This window comes from Mobula hypostoma, chromosome 28 (assembly GCF_963921235.1).
Source record: "Mobula hypostoma chromosome 28, sMobHyp1.1, whole genome shotgun sequence".
Lineage (NCBI taxonomy): Eukaryota > Metazoa > Chordata > Chondrichthyes > Myliobatiformes > Myliobatidae > Mobula > Mobula hypostoma.
This window is the reverse complement of record NC_086124.1, coordinates 16,251,014-16,266,293: the sequence shown is the minus strand read 5'-3', so window position 1 is coordinate 16,266,293 and position 15,280 is coordinate 16,251,014. Positions and strand designations below refer to the sequence as shown.

At 43.3% G+C, this 15,280-nt stretch overlaps 1 protein-coding gene across 1 annotated transcript; it reads right to left on the bottom strand.

Annotated features, from left to right (window-relative positions):
* Window positions 1-10,880: 10,880 nt before the first annotated feature.
* LOC134338863 (gastrula zinc finger protein XlCGF49.1-like) lies at window positions 10,881-15,268 on the bottom strand. The gene is made up of 2 exons (XM_063035020.1): window positions 15,238-15,268; window positions 10,881-12,705 (listed from the first exon to the last, which is right to left on the bottom strand). The coding sequence occupies exon 2, from the start codon at window positions 12,229-12,231 to the stop codon at window positions 11,467-11,469; it is 765 nt and encodes a 254-aa protein (XP_062891090.1). The 5' UTR covers window positions 12,232-12,705; window positions 15,238-15,268; the 3' UTR covers window positions 10,881-11,466.
* Window positions 15,269-15,280: the final 12 nt, after the last annotated feature.

Genomic DNA, 15,280 nt, shown 5'->3' with positions numbered 1-15,280 from the left:
ATGAAATTCAGAACTGATTATTATAGCGGAGACATAATCCATAGAAGATAAATTATGAATTGATTATTATTTCTCTATCTATCTATGTATTTATCACCTTTCTCTCTGTCTCCTTCTCTCTCAATTAATCTATCTATATGCATGGATATCTATCAATCTGGACATTTATCAATTAATTATTTTTTCATGGAGTAGGCCCTTCCTGCCTTTCCACCTGTGCGACCCAGCAATCTCCCATTTCAGTTCGAACCTAATTATGGGACAATTTACAATGACTAATTAACCTACTGACCGGTATGTCTTTGGACTGTAGGAGGAAACCAGGGCACCAGGAAGAAACACAATTGGTCACGGGGGGTGAGGGGTACATTCAAATTCCTTGCAGGCAGTGGCGGGAATTGATCCCAGGTCCCTGGTACTGTAAAGCAGTTTTCTAGCCGCTACCCTTCCATGCCACCCTGATTGATATGCATGTTGTTGAAAATACAAAGTGTCAAATGAAATTAATTAATCAAAATGCATTTCCTGACCTTGAAGTAAAAATCAAACACAAAGACCCTCCGGAAAGAGCACAATGGTTCACCCCCCCCCCCCCGCCCCACATGGCAGCATTTTAACTTCCAGAGGGGTCTGTGGAGGCTTGGAATGTCACCCAAGAACCTTTGAAAACTTCTACAGATGTGTGGTTGGAAGTGTGCTGATTGGCTGTATTATGGCCTGCTATAGGAGCAGAAAATCCTAAAAAAGGTAGTTGATTTGGCTCAGTACATGATACATCATGGGTAAAATACTCCCAGCTATTCAGTAGATCTACAGGAAACATTGTCACAGAAAAGCACCATCCATCATCAAAGATTCTAAGCACCCAGGCCATACTCTTTTCTCGCTGCTGCCATCAGGTCGATGGTACAACAACCTCAGGACTTGCACCACCAGGTTCAAGAATAGTTACTACCCTCAACCATCAGGCTCTTGAACAAAAAAGGATAACCACACTCATTCTACATCTGGTATTCCCACAGCTAATGGTGTCACTTTCGGGACTCTTAAGTTGTTATTTCAAGTTCGTTACTTATTGCTATTTATATTTGCATTTGCACAGTTTGTTGTCGATTGATCATGTTTACTGTTTCTGTTCTATATATTTGATTAGTATGCCCACAGAAAAAAAATCTCGTGGTTTTATGTGGTGACATGTATGTACTCTGATCATAAATTTTACTTTGAACTTTGAATTCTAAAGTTGAACTGATTGGACAACCTACAGGCACCCTTTCAAGTTCTCTACAACTCACGTTCTCAATATTATTTATTGTTTTTATTATTTGCAAGATTTGTCCTCTTTCGCACATTAGTTCTTTGTCAGTCTGTGCTATTTGTGGTTTTCATAAATTTTATTGTATTTATTTTCCCTGTAAATGTAGGTAAAAAACTGAATCTTAAAAGAATACTATCTGATGGTGTATACATAGTTTGATAATAAATTTACTTTGATAAATGTTTTTCGGTTTCGGTCTTTGTTTTGCCAGTGATGTTGTGGGGATGGAACTGGACTCTCTGACGGTGGTGTCTGAAAAGAGGATGCTGTCCAAGTTGCATGCCATCTTGGGCAACGTCTCCCATCCACTACATAATGTACTGGTTGAGCACAGGAGTACATGCAGCCAGAGACTCATTCCACCAAGATGCAACACAGAGCGTCATAGGAAGTCATTCCTACCTGTGGCCGTCAAACTTTACAACTCCTCCCTTGGAGGGTCAGACACCCTGAGCCAATAGGCTGGTCCTGGATTTATTTCCTGGCATAATTTACATATTACTATTTAACTATTTATGGCTTTGTCACTATTTAATTACTTATGATGCAACTGTAACGAAAACCAATTTCCCCCGGGATCAGTAAAGTATGACTATGACTATGACCTTTCATGAATGGTTCAGTGACCTGGTTACAAAGTTCACCAAGGTCCCAGCGGCTCCTCTGATTGACAGCGTCCTCTTTCCCTCCTCCCGGGTTTCTGCTCACCGTGATGTGACACCCTACGAATTGCCGACCGGTGGCGTGCTGACGTCACAAAAGATCCTCCCTTCATAGGAGTCCTTTCCTTAGCAGCGCCCGATCAGTTCTGGAGCGGCAAATATGAAATGAGCAGTGGGTAAATAGAAGGAAATATCAGCGGCTAAATATCAAGTTATGTTTCACAAAGCGTATTAATACATCTGCACTTCATTGGAAAGTATATGGTCAAATCCTTGAAGAAGTGTTGGTGGTAAGATTTCTAGGCATGTAAATGTTAGTAAAATATGTGAACAGGTCGTCCCCTGTGTCGGCTTTACTGGTTGAATTGGAACAATGACTCTCATAATTGTGGAGGTTGAAGTTTATGTGAACATACCAGATTAATTTGAGGGGGCAAAGAAATGATGATCCTCTGTGTTGGAGGGCTGATGGTAACATCAGAAGAGTGTTTTTACTTTGGGTGGCTGGGTTTTTATCACATTAGGAATATAGGTTTGTTGGATTACACAATATGTCCTGATATAGCTTTCTTGGTAACCAATTGATTTTTCTTTAGTTGATTTTAGGTTACACGATTTAATAAAATCTGAGGATTCTGTTATGCTTGAGAGTCTGTTGGTTCATCAGTATATTAAGGAAAATTATTATGATATGGCAACCATTTTTTTACAGATGAATCAATAGAAAATTCAACTGAGAATGTTGGTGTGGCTGTTATTATGTCTGACTTACAGGTAACGATAAAAAAAAACAATTTATTACCCGTTTATCAGTATTTACCACAGAACTGGTTACCATCATTTTAGGCTTACAGTCAGTGGAGGAAATTTGTCCATGTAAAATTGTAATTTGTTCAGATTCCTTTTCAATTTTGATGATCCTAAAACATGTCATTCTAACCGTAGGTCATATTTACTGTAGGAAGCTTATCAAACATTGTTTTGTATACAAAGTATTGGTTTATATGTTGGTTTCTTAAGGGTCCCTGCTCTTAAGAATCAGCAGGATGATTATTCAGCTAAGGAAGCTGTTAAAAGTTCAATAATGGATATAAACTTCCCACTTAGCAAGTCAGAGGGTAAAGGGTTGGTAGGGTTAAGGATTAGGGGATTATGGCAAGAATTGTGGATAATGGGCATCACCTTAACAGAATACATAAAACGGTTGGGTTTTTGGGAGAAGAGGGTAAAACAAGAAGGCAAAGGATTATTTTGACATAACTTAGAATTGGATATACTATGCTAAATTATTCCTTATATCTTGTAAAACATCACTCTGGGTTGAGTAGGTTTTGTCATCATTATGAAACAGTTGAACATTCTATTACAGTGTGAAGCATATAAGGTTGAAAGAAATCAAAATTTTGGGGGGTTGATAGTTTTCACTTAAAAACTTTGTGAATTATGGGAGTGACTTTAATTCACAATATCATTTTTTATTACTTAAAATCTATCGGGCTTTTTGGGGTAATTTATCTTTCATTTGAAAGAGAGGTAGTAAGCACTTTCCCCCCAACTCTCTACACCACACTCCAGTCCAGTTGGTCATAGTCCTACTTTATTGATCCTGAGGGAAATTAGTTTTCATTACAGTTACAAGTGATGTTAATACACCTTTAAGTTTTACTACCAACCGTCATAAAAATTCAGAAGATGAAGAAGATAGTGGGGTCGTTCTGTACTTGCTGCATTTCGATTCCACTGTGAGCATCAGCCTCTTCACTTCCTGCCAGCCTCCCCGGGGACAATGAGTGTATGTCAGTTCCTTACTGCCCCGGCTCCCTACCTGATGTTTTCCATTCCAATCTACGGGCCCACATCCCTATTTGGTCCTCACCCCTCACTCTCTCTGTAACCTCCTCCTATTCTGATGAACTGTCACAGATCTGTTCTCACCCTCCTGTGGCCCTTCTGCATCTACACATCCGCTTCCTTTTCAGATTGGAGACCTGTGACCAGTGGTGTGCTACAGGGTTCGTTGCCTGCCCCCTGTTGTTGTCATGTATATTCATGATTTGGATGTGAATGTTGATAAATAAATTCACTGATCATTGCAAAGCTGGTCGTAAGGTCACAACAGGTTGTGGAAAAACGAGATGGAATTTAACTCACAGAAGTTCAAAATGTTGCACTTTTGCAAGTTAAATCAGGACAGGACTGACAGGAGTTATTAAGTGGCAGGACCCAGGGAGTGTTGTAGGACAGCAAAACCTCAGAGTACATGGTTCATTGAAAGTGATGACAGTGTAGACTGGGTGGTGAAGAAGACATGTCATAAATCGTTCATCAGGGAACTGGGTCCAAGAGTTAGGGTGCATTATTACAAGTGTACGATATGTTGATGAGACTGGAGTGAGGTGTTGCCAAGCAACAGAAAGGAATTGATTCAGCTGGAGAGGGTGCAGTAAAGATTCACAAGGATGTAACTGGGACTGAGTTCGAAAGAGGGACTAAGTTCAAGGGAGAGACTGGAAATATTGAGTCTGTTTTCCCCAGAATGTGGAAAGCTGAGTGTTGAGTTTATGTAGAACTTTTTGGCCCTTTCCAGCTTAATCACATTCTTCTTATAAATGAGTGAGCAGAACCACACATAGTATATCGTGGTCTCACCACTAACTCCAAGCCACAACTGATAAAGGCAATGTATCAAGTGTCTTCCTCACCACCCTGTCTACACGTTTAGAGAACTATGTACCTGTGCTCCTTGGTCTATCTGTTCTCCAACTCTCTCGAGGACCCTACTCATTGCCACAGATACACCTGTGTGTGCCTCTGGCTGAAGAGTTTTCTGTCACTATTGATCACCCAGAACAGAACAGCAGAGGAAGAGGTCCATTGTCCCACAATGACCGTGCTGAACACAATGCCAAATGAAACTGAATCTCTTCTGCCTGCATGTGATTCATATCTTTTCATTTCCTGTCTAAAAGCCTCTTATCATATCTACTTCCAGCAATTTCCATGGCAGCCCACACCAGACCCCACCACTGTAAATAAAACAAAATTATTTCTTGCACTGCCACCACCTTTAAATTCTCTCCCTGTCATCTGAAAGTTACGTTTCCTGGTATTTGACATCTCCACCCTGGGAAAATGATATTGACTCTCTACCTTATCCACACTCTCATAGTTCTCTAAACTTCTGTCAGGTCTCCCCTTAGCCTCCTTTACTCCGGGTAAAACAGTCCCAGCCCATCCAATCTTTCCTTGCAACTCAATCCCTCCAGTCCAGTCAACGCCCTGTGAATCTTTTCTGCACCTTTCCAGCTTAATCACATCCTTCCTGTAGTGTGGTGACCAGAACTGCACAGGGTGCTCTGGATGTGGCCCAATGAATGAGTTGTACAACTGTAATGTGATGTGTCCCATCTCCTCTCAGTGCCTTTGCCGATGAAGGTAAGCATGCCACGCACCTTCTCGACATTATCTACCTGTGTTACCAATTATGTACCTGTATCCAAAGGTCTCTTTGTTCATTCACACTCCCCAGGACTCTGCCATTCACTGTGTATGTCCTAGCTTGCTTTAACTTGCCAAAATCCATTACTGTAACAATGATTCAAGACTGTTTATTGTCATTATTTAGTGCATGACTATAAAGGAGAACAAAATTATTGTTACTCCAGTTCTGATGCAACATAAGAAAACACAATAAGCATCAAGAACACAATTTTTTTTTAAATCTATAAATATAAGAAGTAATTCTATGAGACAATGTACATGTAACTGTACTATACTGTATATAGACTGTACTCTGTACATAAAGTGATGCTTGGTGATGTGAATGTAGTGGTAGTGTGTTGGTTAATGGATGGAGGTGTTGATCAGCCTGACTGCTTGGGGGATGTAACTGTTTTTGAGTCTAGTGGTCCTGGTGTGGATGCTGCAGAGCATTTTCCTGATGGGATTGGGACAAACAGTCCGGAAGCAGTGTGGGTAGATCCTTCATGATATTGCTGGCCTTTATCTGTCACCTTTCTGTATATATACAGTATGTCCTTGATGATGGGTAGGATGGTACCGGTGATGTGTTGGAAGGTTTTCACTTCCTGTTATCCAGCTCTCCTGTCCATTTCAGTGCAGTATCTGTACCATACAGTGATGCAGCATGTTAGGATGCTCTCCACTCCACGTCTGTTGAAGGTTCTGAGTAACGATGTGCATAGATCAGCATTCTTGAGCCTCCTCAGAAAGTAAAGCAAATGGTGAGCTTTCCCGGCCGTGGAGGATGGGTTCTGGGACCATGAGAGGTTGTGTGTGATGTGCACTCCCAGGAGATTGAAATTGCTCACTCACTTCAGTATTTGTCTGCACCAACCAGCCAGCAATGAATGTCAATGCACCGTTCACTTTCCAAACATCACACTGCTCCTGTCTGCTGTTTTGTTGTGCAGAACAACACCTGGATCCCTCTCTAATTCCCTCATTCACAATTTCCTTTTACATAAATAATAGTCTGCATGTCGATTCCTCCTACCACTGTACATGCCATCACACTTTCCCACATAAAGCTCCATTCAGCAGGTTTTCACCCACCTTTATCCGATTGTAGAGACCTGGGACACTCCACATCCTCCCTGCCTGAAAAAGGACTGTCTATTCCATTTCTGTCTTCTACGTGATAACCAGTCTTCATTCCATGTTAATACACTTAACCTAGCACCGAGAGCCCTGGTCTTGTGCACCAGCCTTTCATGTGGTTCCTTGAATATCCAAACACAGGACATCTTCAGCTTCCCCAGTAAGGTATGGCAATTGTCCCGTATCAAACTGCAAAACACTCCAGCGTGTGATGAAAACTGCCCAGTGGATTATCGGCACCCAATTAATTACCCACCATTGAGAACATCTACCATAAACGCTGCCTGGGCAGGGTGAAAAGCATTATCAGGAATGCAGCTCACCCTAACCATGGACTTTTTACTCTCTTCCCATCCGGTAGGCACTACAGGAGCCTCCGCTCCCACACCAGCAGGCACAGGAAGAGCTTCTTCCCTGAGGCTGTGACACTGCTAAACCTCTCATCACAGCGCTAAGCAGTATTGCATCTGTATTGTACTGTCTCAATATGTTTATATTTGTGTGCTGTAGCACTTTTTTTATTCGCAGTTATTTTGTAAATAACAATATTCTTTGCATTTCTGGTCAGATGCTAAATGCATTTCACTGGCTTTGTATCTGTGCTCGGCACAATGACAATAAAGTTGAATCTAATCTAATCTAATCTCTGGCAAATTTGACAAACGTACCAGACAAACCTTTCACCAAACCAGCTGACTGGTTCTCAAACAGGGTAGTGAAGGAGGTCTTTAGAATGCTGGCCGTCATCAGTCAGGACACAGAGTATAAAGTTGGGATGTAATGTTACAGTTGTGCAACATGTCACTGTGGCCACATTTCAAGATTCAAGCTTGTTTAATGTCATTTCCAGTACACAAGTGTAAGGGAAAACAAAGTCATTGTTACTCCGGATCCCATGCAGCAAAAGATGCAATAATAAAAAAAAATAGAAAATATAAATACACAAGTAGTTTATAATACACTGATTGTATGTCTATAAAGTGACCCTAGGCATAGGATTGTCTTTACATGAGGTGAGTGACAGGAAATGATAAAGTAGTAGTGGTGGGGGTGAGCCAGGGTGGGTTGATGGTGGATGTGTTGATCAGACTGACTGCTTCAGGAAAGTAACGGTTTCTGAGACTGCTGATTAAATGTGGTTGCTACATGGCCTCCTCCATGATGGGAGTGAGACAAACAGTCCATGAGCAGGGTGAGTGGGATCTTTCATGATATTGCTGGCCTTTTTCCAGCACCTTTCTGTATACATGTTCTTGATGCTGGGTAGACTGGTACTGGTGATGTGTTGGTCAGGTTTGAATCCCCATTGTAGAGCCTTCCTGTCTGCCCCAGTGCAGTTCATGCATTATGCAGGAGGTTAGGATGCTCTCTAATACACCTCTGTAGAAAGTTGTGAGCACTGATGTGCATAGTCCAGCTCTCTTCCACCTCCTCAGAAGGTAGAGGTTTTGGTAAGCTTTTCTGACTGTGTAGGATGTGTTCTTGGACATGAGAGTTTGGGCAAGATGTGCACATCCAGGAGTTTGAAACTGCTCACTGTTTCCGCTGTTCTGCTGCCAATGTAAACAGAGGGGTGAGTGGTGTGAGTTCTGAATTCGATGACTATCTCCATTGTCTTATTGACATTTATAAGAAGCTATTTGCCTAGAAGCAGGCCTTTGGCTCTTTCACCTCCTCCCTGTAGAGTGTCTCATCGTAGTTGGTGATGTCATTGGCAATCATGACAATGTGATTTCATGGCCAAACACGTGAATAGTCTTCTGTGAGGAGACCGTAGAGCAACGGGCTCACCATACCTCCCTGGGGGTGAAGGGGCATTTGTGTTGAGGATGATGGTGAGGGAGGAGCAGTTGTGTGTTCTGATGATCTGAGGTCTGTGGTTAGGAAGTCCAACACCCAGATGCACAGTGGTATATTTAGACTGAAGAATAAGAGTTTGTTCACCAAGCTCTGTGGAACAATAGTGTTGAATACTGAACTGAAATCCAGAAACAGCATTCTGACATAAGTGTCCTTGTTTCCCAGGTGGTATATAGTATTTCAAATATGGTAAAACACACAAAATGCTGAGGAACTCAGCAGGCCAGGCAGCATCTACAGAAAAGAGTACAGTCGATGTTTTGGGCCGAAACCCTTCTTGCAGGACTGGCCTGCCAAGTTCCTGCAGCATTTTGTGTGTGTTGCTTGGATTTCCAGCATCTGCAGATTTTCTCGTTTGTTATTTAGAATATGGTGTTTAGTTTTTTTCTCATGCTGCTGGAGGACATTAAGCTGGAAAGAAGTTGGAAATTTATGAGGATGCTGCTGGGTCTCGAATGACTCATTTATGGAGAGTATCAGCAGGTTTGGACAGTTTTCCTGTGAGTGTCAGAGAATGTGTGGTGAATTATAGAGGTGTATACAATTATGAGGGGCCTAGATAGGGTTAGGAAACAGTTTTTTTTGCCGCGGTTGGGGAATCAAGAATTGGAGGGCATTGGTTTAAGATGAAAAGAGAGATTTCATAGGAACCTGAAGGGCAACTTTTCTACAGAGGGCGGTCAATGTATGGAATGATCTGTCAGTGGAAGTGGTTGAGGGAGGTGTATTAATAATGTTAGAAGAGGTTTTGAGAAATATGAACCAAATGCAGGGAAATAGGACAGGCTCAGATGGTAACCTTGGTCAGCTCGATTATTTGAACCGTTGACTCGGTTGAGACATTAAAACTTTTCTAAATGACTTGTTATTTCTTCATAAATCACAGATGCTAGCATGTTGCCAACATATGAGAAGTTAACATGACTACAGTTATTTGCTTTTTGTCTTGCAACCCTTCTCAATTGATTCACATTAGAAGTTTTCCATCCACTGGGACCTTCCTGGAACAGAGTGAGTTTATGCCTCCTCTTTCTCTCCAAACCCTAGGATGCAGGTCATTTGGACCTAGTGATGTTTGCTTTAGACTCTCCCTCGTAATGGTGATTGTTACTGATTATTGAACGGTGTTGAAATGTCACCCATCAGATACCTAAGGAATGTTTGCTGTGTCCCTACCATGAACATTGATTAAATTATTGAGTTAACATATCTGGCTGTTTCTTGTTTTATTTTTTGTCTCTTTTCACTACTTCCTGAAATATTCTCTGTACTCTGGCCCAATAACAACCCTTGCCTCTTTATATGTTTTTTGATTCTATATTTACCTTGACGATTTTGGCTGACCACAGATGGTTCATCTTTCAGCTGGATCCCTGTGTCTATTTGGGTCAGTGTCTGCTGAGCCTTATGAATCAGCTGTTTAAACACCTGCCACTGCTCACCCACTGATTTGTCCCTGAGCCTATTTGCCCCATCTACCCCAGACAACTCCACCATCACACCCACGTAACTGCCCTTATTTTGGTTGAGGACGTCGGCTTGGACGCAGGTGTTTGTCCTCAAACTGTGTCTGGAATGCTCCGATGTTGTGATCACTTCTTCCTTGGGGATCCTTCACCATGATCTTTCTCAGTATTCTGACCTCATTACACAGAACCACGTATGAAATAGCCTTTTCTGGGTGGGTTCTGTAACATACTCCTGTAAAGAACATTCCCTAGCCACTGCATAAATTCCTCTTCCTTGTCCCTTGCCAGTTTAATTAGATTCATCAACATACAAGAGTTGATTGAACAGGAAGTGAATGGTGACAAGGGTCTACTACTTGAAGCAGGCAGACATTAAAGATGGCATCCAGCATAAAACAGCTACTTCTATACCCAAAGATAAGAAAAATCCCATTCAAATCTATAGATAAAATAATCAGATTAGAAAATACTTAGTCATTACTGCAGTAAGAATTAACCAATGAGGAAACACTCACTTAATAAAGTACAAAGAAACTTCCCGAGGTCTACTTTGTACAGCCACTGGAGGCATATTAAACTGTAATGTATATAAAGTCTACTTAAAATATAAGCAGATAATTAATTGTTCAACTGCAAAGAAAATGACAATTAAACAGTCAGATCCAACAGGCTCTCAGCACCTCCATGCTCGATTTGCAGTGATAGTACATTCTGAAATTCAGAGATACTGTATCTGGGTAAGAACAGTGCAATTGAAAGTGCTTACAAGCATTGCTTCCCCTCTGTCAAATGCCACCAATCAAGTTAATATTTTTATCAGAACTGAGTAGGAAATTTAATACAGCAAGCTCCCACAAGCAATACACTCAAAGTCAACAAGCATCGTACGTCAAAAGTCAAAGTCAACCAATTTTTTTTTCTCTGTCTATCAGCTTCCAAATGTTGCTACTCCGACATTCACTTGCACACCCCCCTGCTGTGTTTCCCTGTTCAGCTCTTCAGAAGTAGTAAAAATGACCCATAATGTTGAAATGAGCAGGACATAGGACCCGGGATGAAGAACATGACAGACATAAATAACTGCAGTCAACTTGTCTTCTCCAGTCTGCGGAAAGTCATGCAGGAAATTCAAGGGAAAATTCTTCACCCACAGAGTGGTGACTGTTTGGAACCCATCTCCACAGGAGAGCCAGAGGTGAATGGCAGGGATGGGTTTAAGAGAACTCTTGTGGAACAGAAATTCTGACAAAGACCAGCTAGGCTCAGTTGGCTCCCTACTGTACACTGGGTGTGTTATAGGTTCACTAGGCACCTGATACAGAGTTTAAAATAGAACTGATTTATTAGTCACAGATCCATAATATTAAACTCTAGTCCTATTAAAGGTGAACATCATCACAAGAAATTCCTCCCATGCCCAGTGACCAGAGTGTGATGAACAGCAACAATAATTGCAGAGTTCAATACCAACAGTTACTTTTGAACTTGCTGCAGGATTCAGCAAATGTGATGGTTAAATATCCAGCATGCAGCTTATTTAAACTGTTTCCCCAGTGTGAACTTGCTGATGTGTCAGTAGGTCAGTTGATCCAGTGAAACCCTTCCCACAGTCTGAGCGGGTAAACAGTTTCCCCCCGGTGTGAACCGACTGGTGTGTCTGTAGGTGAGATGACCGAGCGAATCCCTTCCCACAAACGGAACAAGTGAATGGCTTCTCCCCAGTGTGAACTGACTGGTGTCTCTGTAGGCTGAATGACCGAGTGAATCCCTTCCCACAGTCTGAACAGGAGAACAACATCTTTCCAGTGTGAACTAACTGATGTGCTAGCAGGTCAGACGACCGAGTGAATCTCTTCCCACAGTCAGAGCATGTGAATGGCCACTCCCCAGTGTGAAATCGCAGGTGTGTCTGCAGGCTGCCTGACCGAGTAAATCCCTTCCCACACATGGAACACGTGAATGGTCTCTCTCCAGTGTGAACTCGCTGGTGTCTCTGGAGGCTGAAAGACCGAGAGAATCCCTTCCCACAGTCAGAGCATGAGAACGGCTTCTCCCCAGTGTGAACTGACTGATGTGCCAGTAGGTCAGTTGATCCAGTGAAACCCTTCCCACAGTAAGAACAGGTGAATGGTTTCTCCCCGGTGTGAATTGACTGGTGTGCCTGTAGGTGGGATGAACGAGTGAATCCCTTTCCACATACAGAACATGTGAACGGCCTTTCCCCAGTGTGAACTGACTGGTGTCTCTGCAAGCTGGATGACCGAGTGAATCCCTTCCCACAGTCCGAGCAAGTGAACGACATCTCCCCAAGGTGAACTGATTGGTGTACCAGTAGGTCAGATGACTGGTTGAATCCCTTCCCACAGTCTGAGCAGGTAAATGGCTTCACTGTGGTGTCTGAGGGTCGTCTGAGTGAGAGAATCCTTTCCCTCACTGAGAGCAGGTGAATGATATCTCTCTGTTGTGAGTTCTCTGATAATTAATGAAGTCAGATGCTATATGTAGTGAACCCCTCATACAGTCAATGCAATGGATGAACTGATTTCTAGTGAACAAATGCTAGTGGGTTCTCAGTACCCTGGTTCCAGTGGATTTCACTGAGTTGCAACAGAAAACACAAAGCACAATTCCAGCTGAGATGAGATACTTCTTCAACGACAGATATACCGGTGTTACAAAGGAAATATCTGTTCACTCCTTTGATATCTGTAAGAGGCAGCAAAATTGACGTACTGTTGTTGAGATCTCCGTACACAAATTCTTTGTCGTTCCTAATCTGTAAAAAGATTGACAAAAGACATCAATGGGTGAAGGACAACATTTCAGATGAGAGTTTAAGCCCTGCAGTATGAGCTCTGACAGCACATTGTTACAACGAGGTTCAACCCAAGTTGGGGGAACAGCACCTCAATTGTTCAGGGATTCTCAAACTGTCCATGAAATTCTCTTAACAATCCTCCTGTCTCAATAAGAATGTGGCACTTCGCCTGTATGCCTATGGGGTCATCGACTATATCCAGTGCTGCCGGTGTGGCTTCCTGTCGATCAGTGAGACCTGAGGTAGATTGGGAGACTGCTTCACTGAGCACTTATGCTCTGTGCGCCAGATAAAGTGGGATCTCCCAGTGGCCACACATTTTATCTCAACTTCCCATTCCAGCACGTCAGTCCATGGCCTCCTCTACTACTGTGATGAGCCGACACTCAGGTTTGAGCAGCAACCCTTGTATTCCATCTGGGTAGCCTCCAACCTGATGGCCTGAACAGAGATTCCTGGAAATCTGTTACTTCCCCCCCCCCCCCACCTTCACCATACCCCATTCCCATTTCCTTCTCTCAATTTACCTGCCCATCATCTCCCTCTGGTATTCCTCCTTCCCTTTCTTCCATGGCTTTCTGTCCTCTCCTATCAGATTCCGCCTTCTCCAGCCCTTTATCTCTTTCACCAATTGACTTCCCAGCTCTTCACTTGACCCCTCTCCCCCTCGGTTTAACTTATCACTGACTACCTTGCATTTCTTCCTTCCCTCCACCCACCATCTTACCCTGACCTCATCTTTTTTTTTTCTACAGTTCTAATGAAGGGTTTCAGTCTGAAATGTTGACTGTTTACTCTTTTCCATTGATGCTGCTGAGTGCCTCCAGCATTTTCTGTGTGTTGATGGGACATTTCTGCCCGTCTTCAGTCTGTGATTTGGTTCAGTGTGTCTCCATTAGTATCACTTCAGGTTCTGCTCATGTCTCACAGTGCTATAGAGAAGATATGATATTACATGGCTGATCCTGGAGACTTTCTAATTACTCTGACCCCCCACCACTCCAGGTAATTGAGGGTGGTGAACTAATCGATGACAATACCAATGAATAAGAAGGGGGGGGCAGCAGGATTTCTCATTGGAGTGTGGCACTTATATGATATGAAAGCTACAAGTCATTTGTTACCCAGGACAATGTGTTTGATATCGTTATGCAGCCAGAGAGAATGGGACAAAACATGTTCTCATGGGTAGAATAGTCCAGAACAAGAGGAGGCAGAACAAAGGTGTTTGTCTCAAGAACTAAAGCTGATGGAAGGATTTTTCTTTCTTTTTATGTGTAGAAATAACCGATATTTTAATTGACTAGAAGGTAGACTCTTCATCAGCGATTAACTCAGAACTATATTTTTGTTCTGAGCTCCCGATCCTTGGATCTAGATTGCTGGAGTTGGTTTTGGAGAATCGACTCCCTCCACGTCTGCTTCCAAGCATGCTTTACGGACTGGTAAAGAAAGCACTGACACTGTTACCCATGGCTAATTCTGTATCCGCCCCCCCCAAAGAAAAAAACAAAAAGAAGAGATCTGTCTGTTCATCATGGTTCCACAATGCACATGTGCTGCAGAAATGGCGCCAGCACCTTCGCTCGTCAGCAGAATACTCCCCGGGGGCCGGGTAACGATCGAGGGGCTAGGAGAGAGGGAAAGGACTAAGACTGCCCTGGGTTTGCAAAACCAGGGTGTCCTCAGCTCACAGCAATTACCCCTCAGTCGAGGTGCGGGCACCGGTGCTGATGAAACCCTCAGCACCAGAAAGTCTGCGGGTGCTGAAAATCCAAAGCAACGCATACATAACGCTGGAGGAACTCAGCAGGACAGGTAGCATCTATGGGAAAGTGTAAACAGTCAACGTCTTGAGCCGAGACCCTTCTTCAGGATTAAGAAAGAAGGGGGAAAGTGCCAGAATAAAAAGGTGTGGTGAGGTGAAAGAAAGAGGCTAGGTGGAAGGTGATAGTTGAAGCCAGGTGGGTGGGCAAGGTCTAGGGCTGGAGAAGAAGGAATCGGATAGGCGAGGAGAGTGGAGAATAGGAGAAAGGGAAGGAGGAGGCGACTCCAGGCAGGTGTGAAGAAGTGAAAGGTCAGAATATCGAATAGAAGATGATGGTCGGGGGTAATATTTGTTCACCGGAGGGAGAAAATTATATTCGTGCCATCAGTTTGGAGGAAGAGGAAGCCATGTATCGATATGTCGGAGCGGGAAAGGGAATCGAAATTGAAATATTAGGCCACCGGGAAGCTCCACTTTTGGGGCTGGTGCAGGGTGCTGGACGAAGCGGCCGCCCAGTTTACGAAGGGTCGCACCTTCGACCCTCCATCGGGGCCTGTCGCCCAGCTCCCCGTGCGTGGGTACGGATCGTGGGGCTGAGAAAGATGGAGAGAACTGAAACTGTCCCAGCGGCGGGGCCACGGCGTGTCCGGAGTCGTTGCCCCTCAGTCGCGGTGCGGAAACTGGAACTGATGAAATTCCCCCACCCGGACACTGGCTCCTACCTGCAGCCGATTCTCCAGAACCCGTTGTCTATTCCACTAAGCG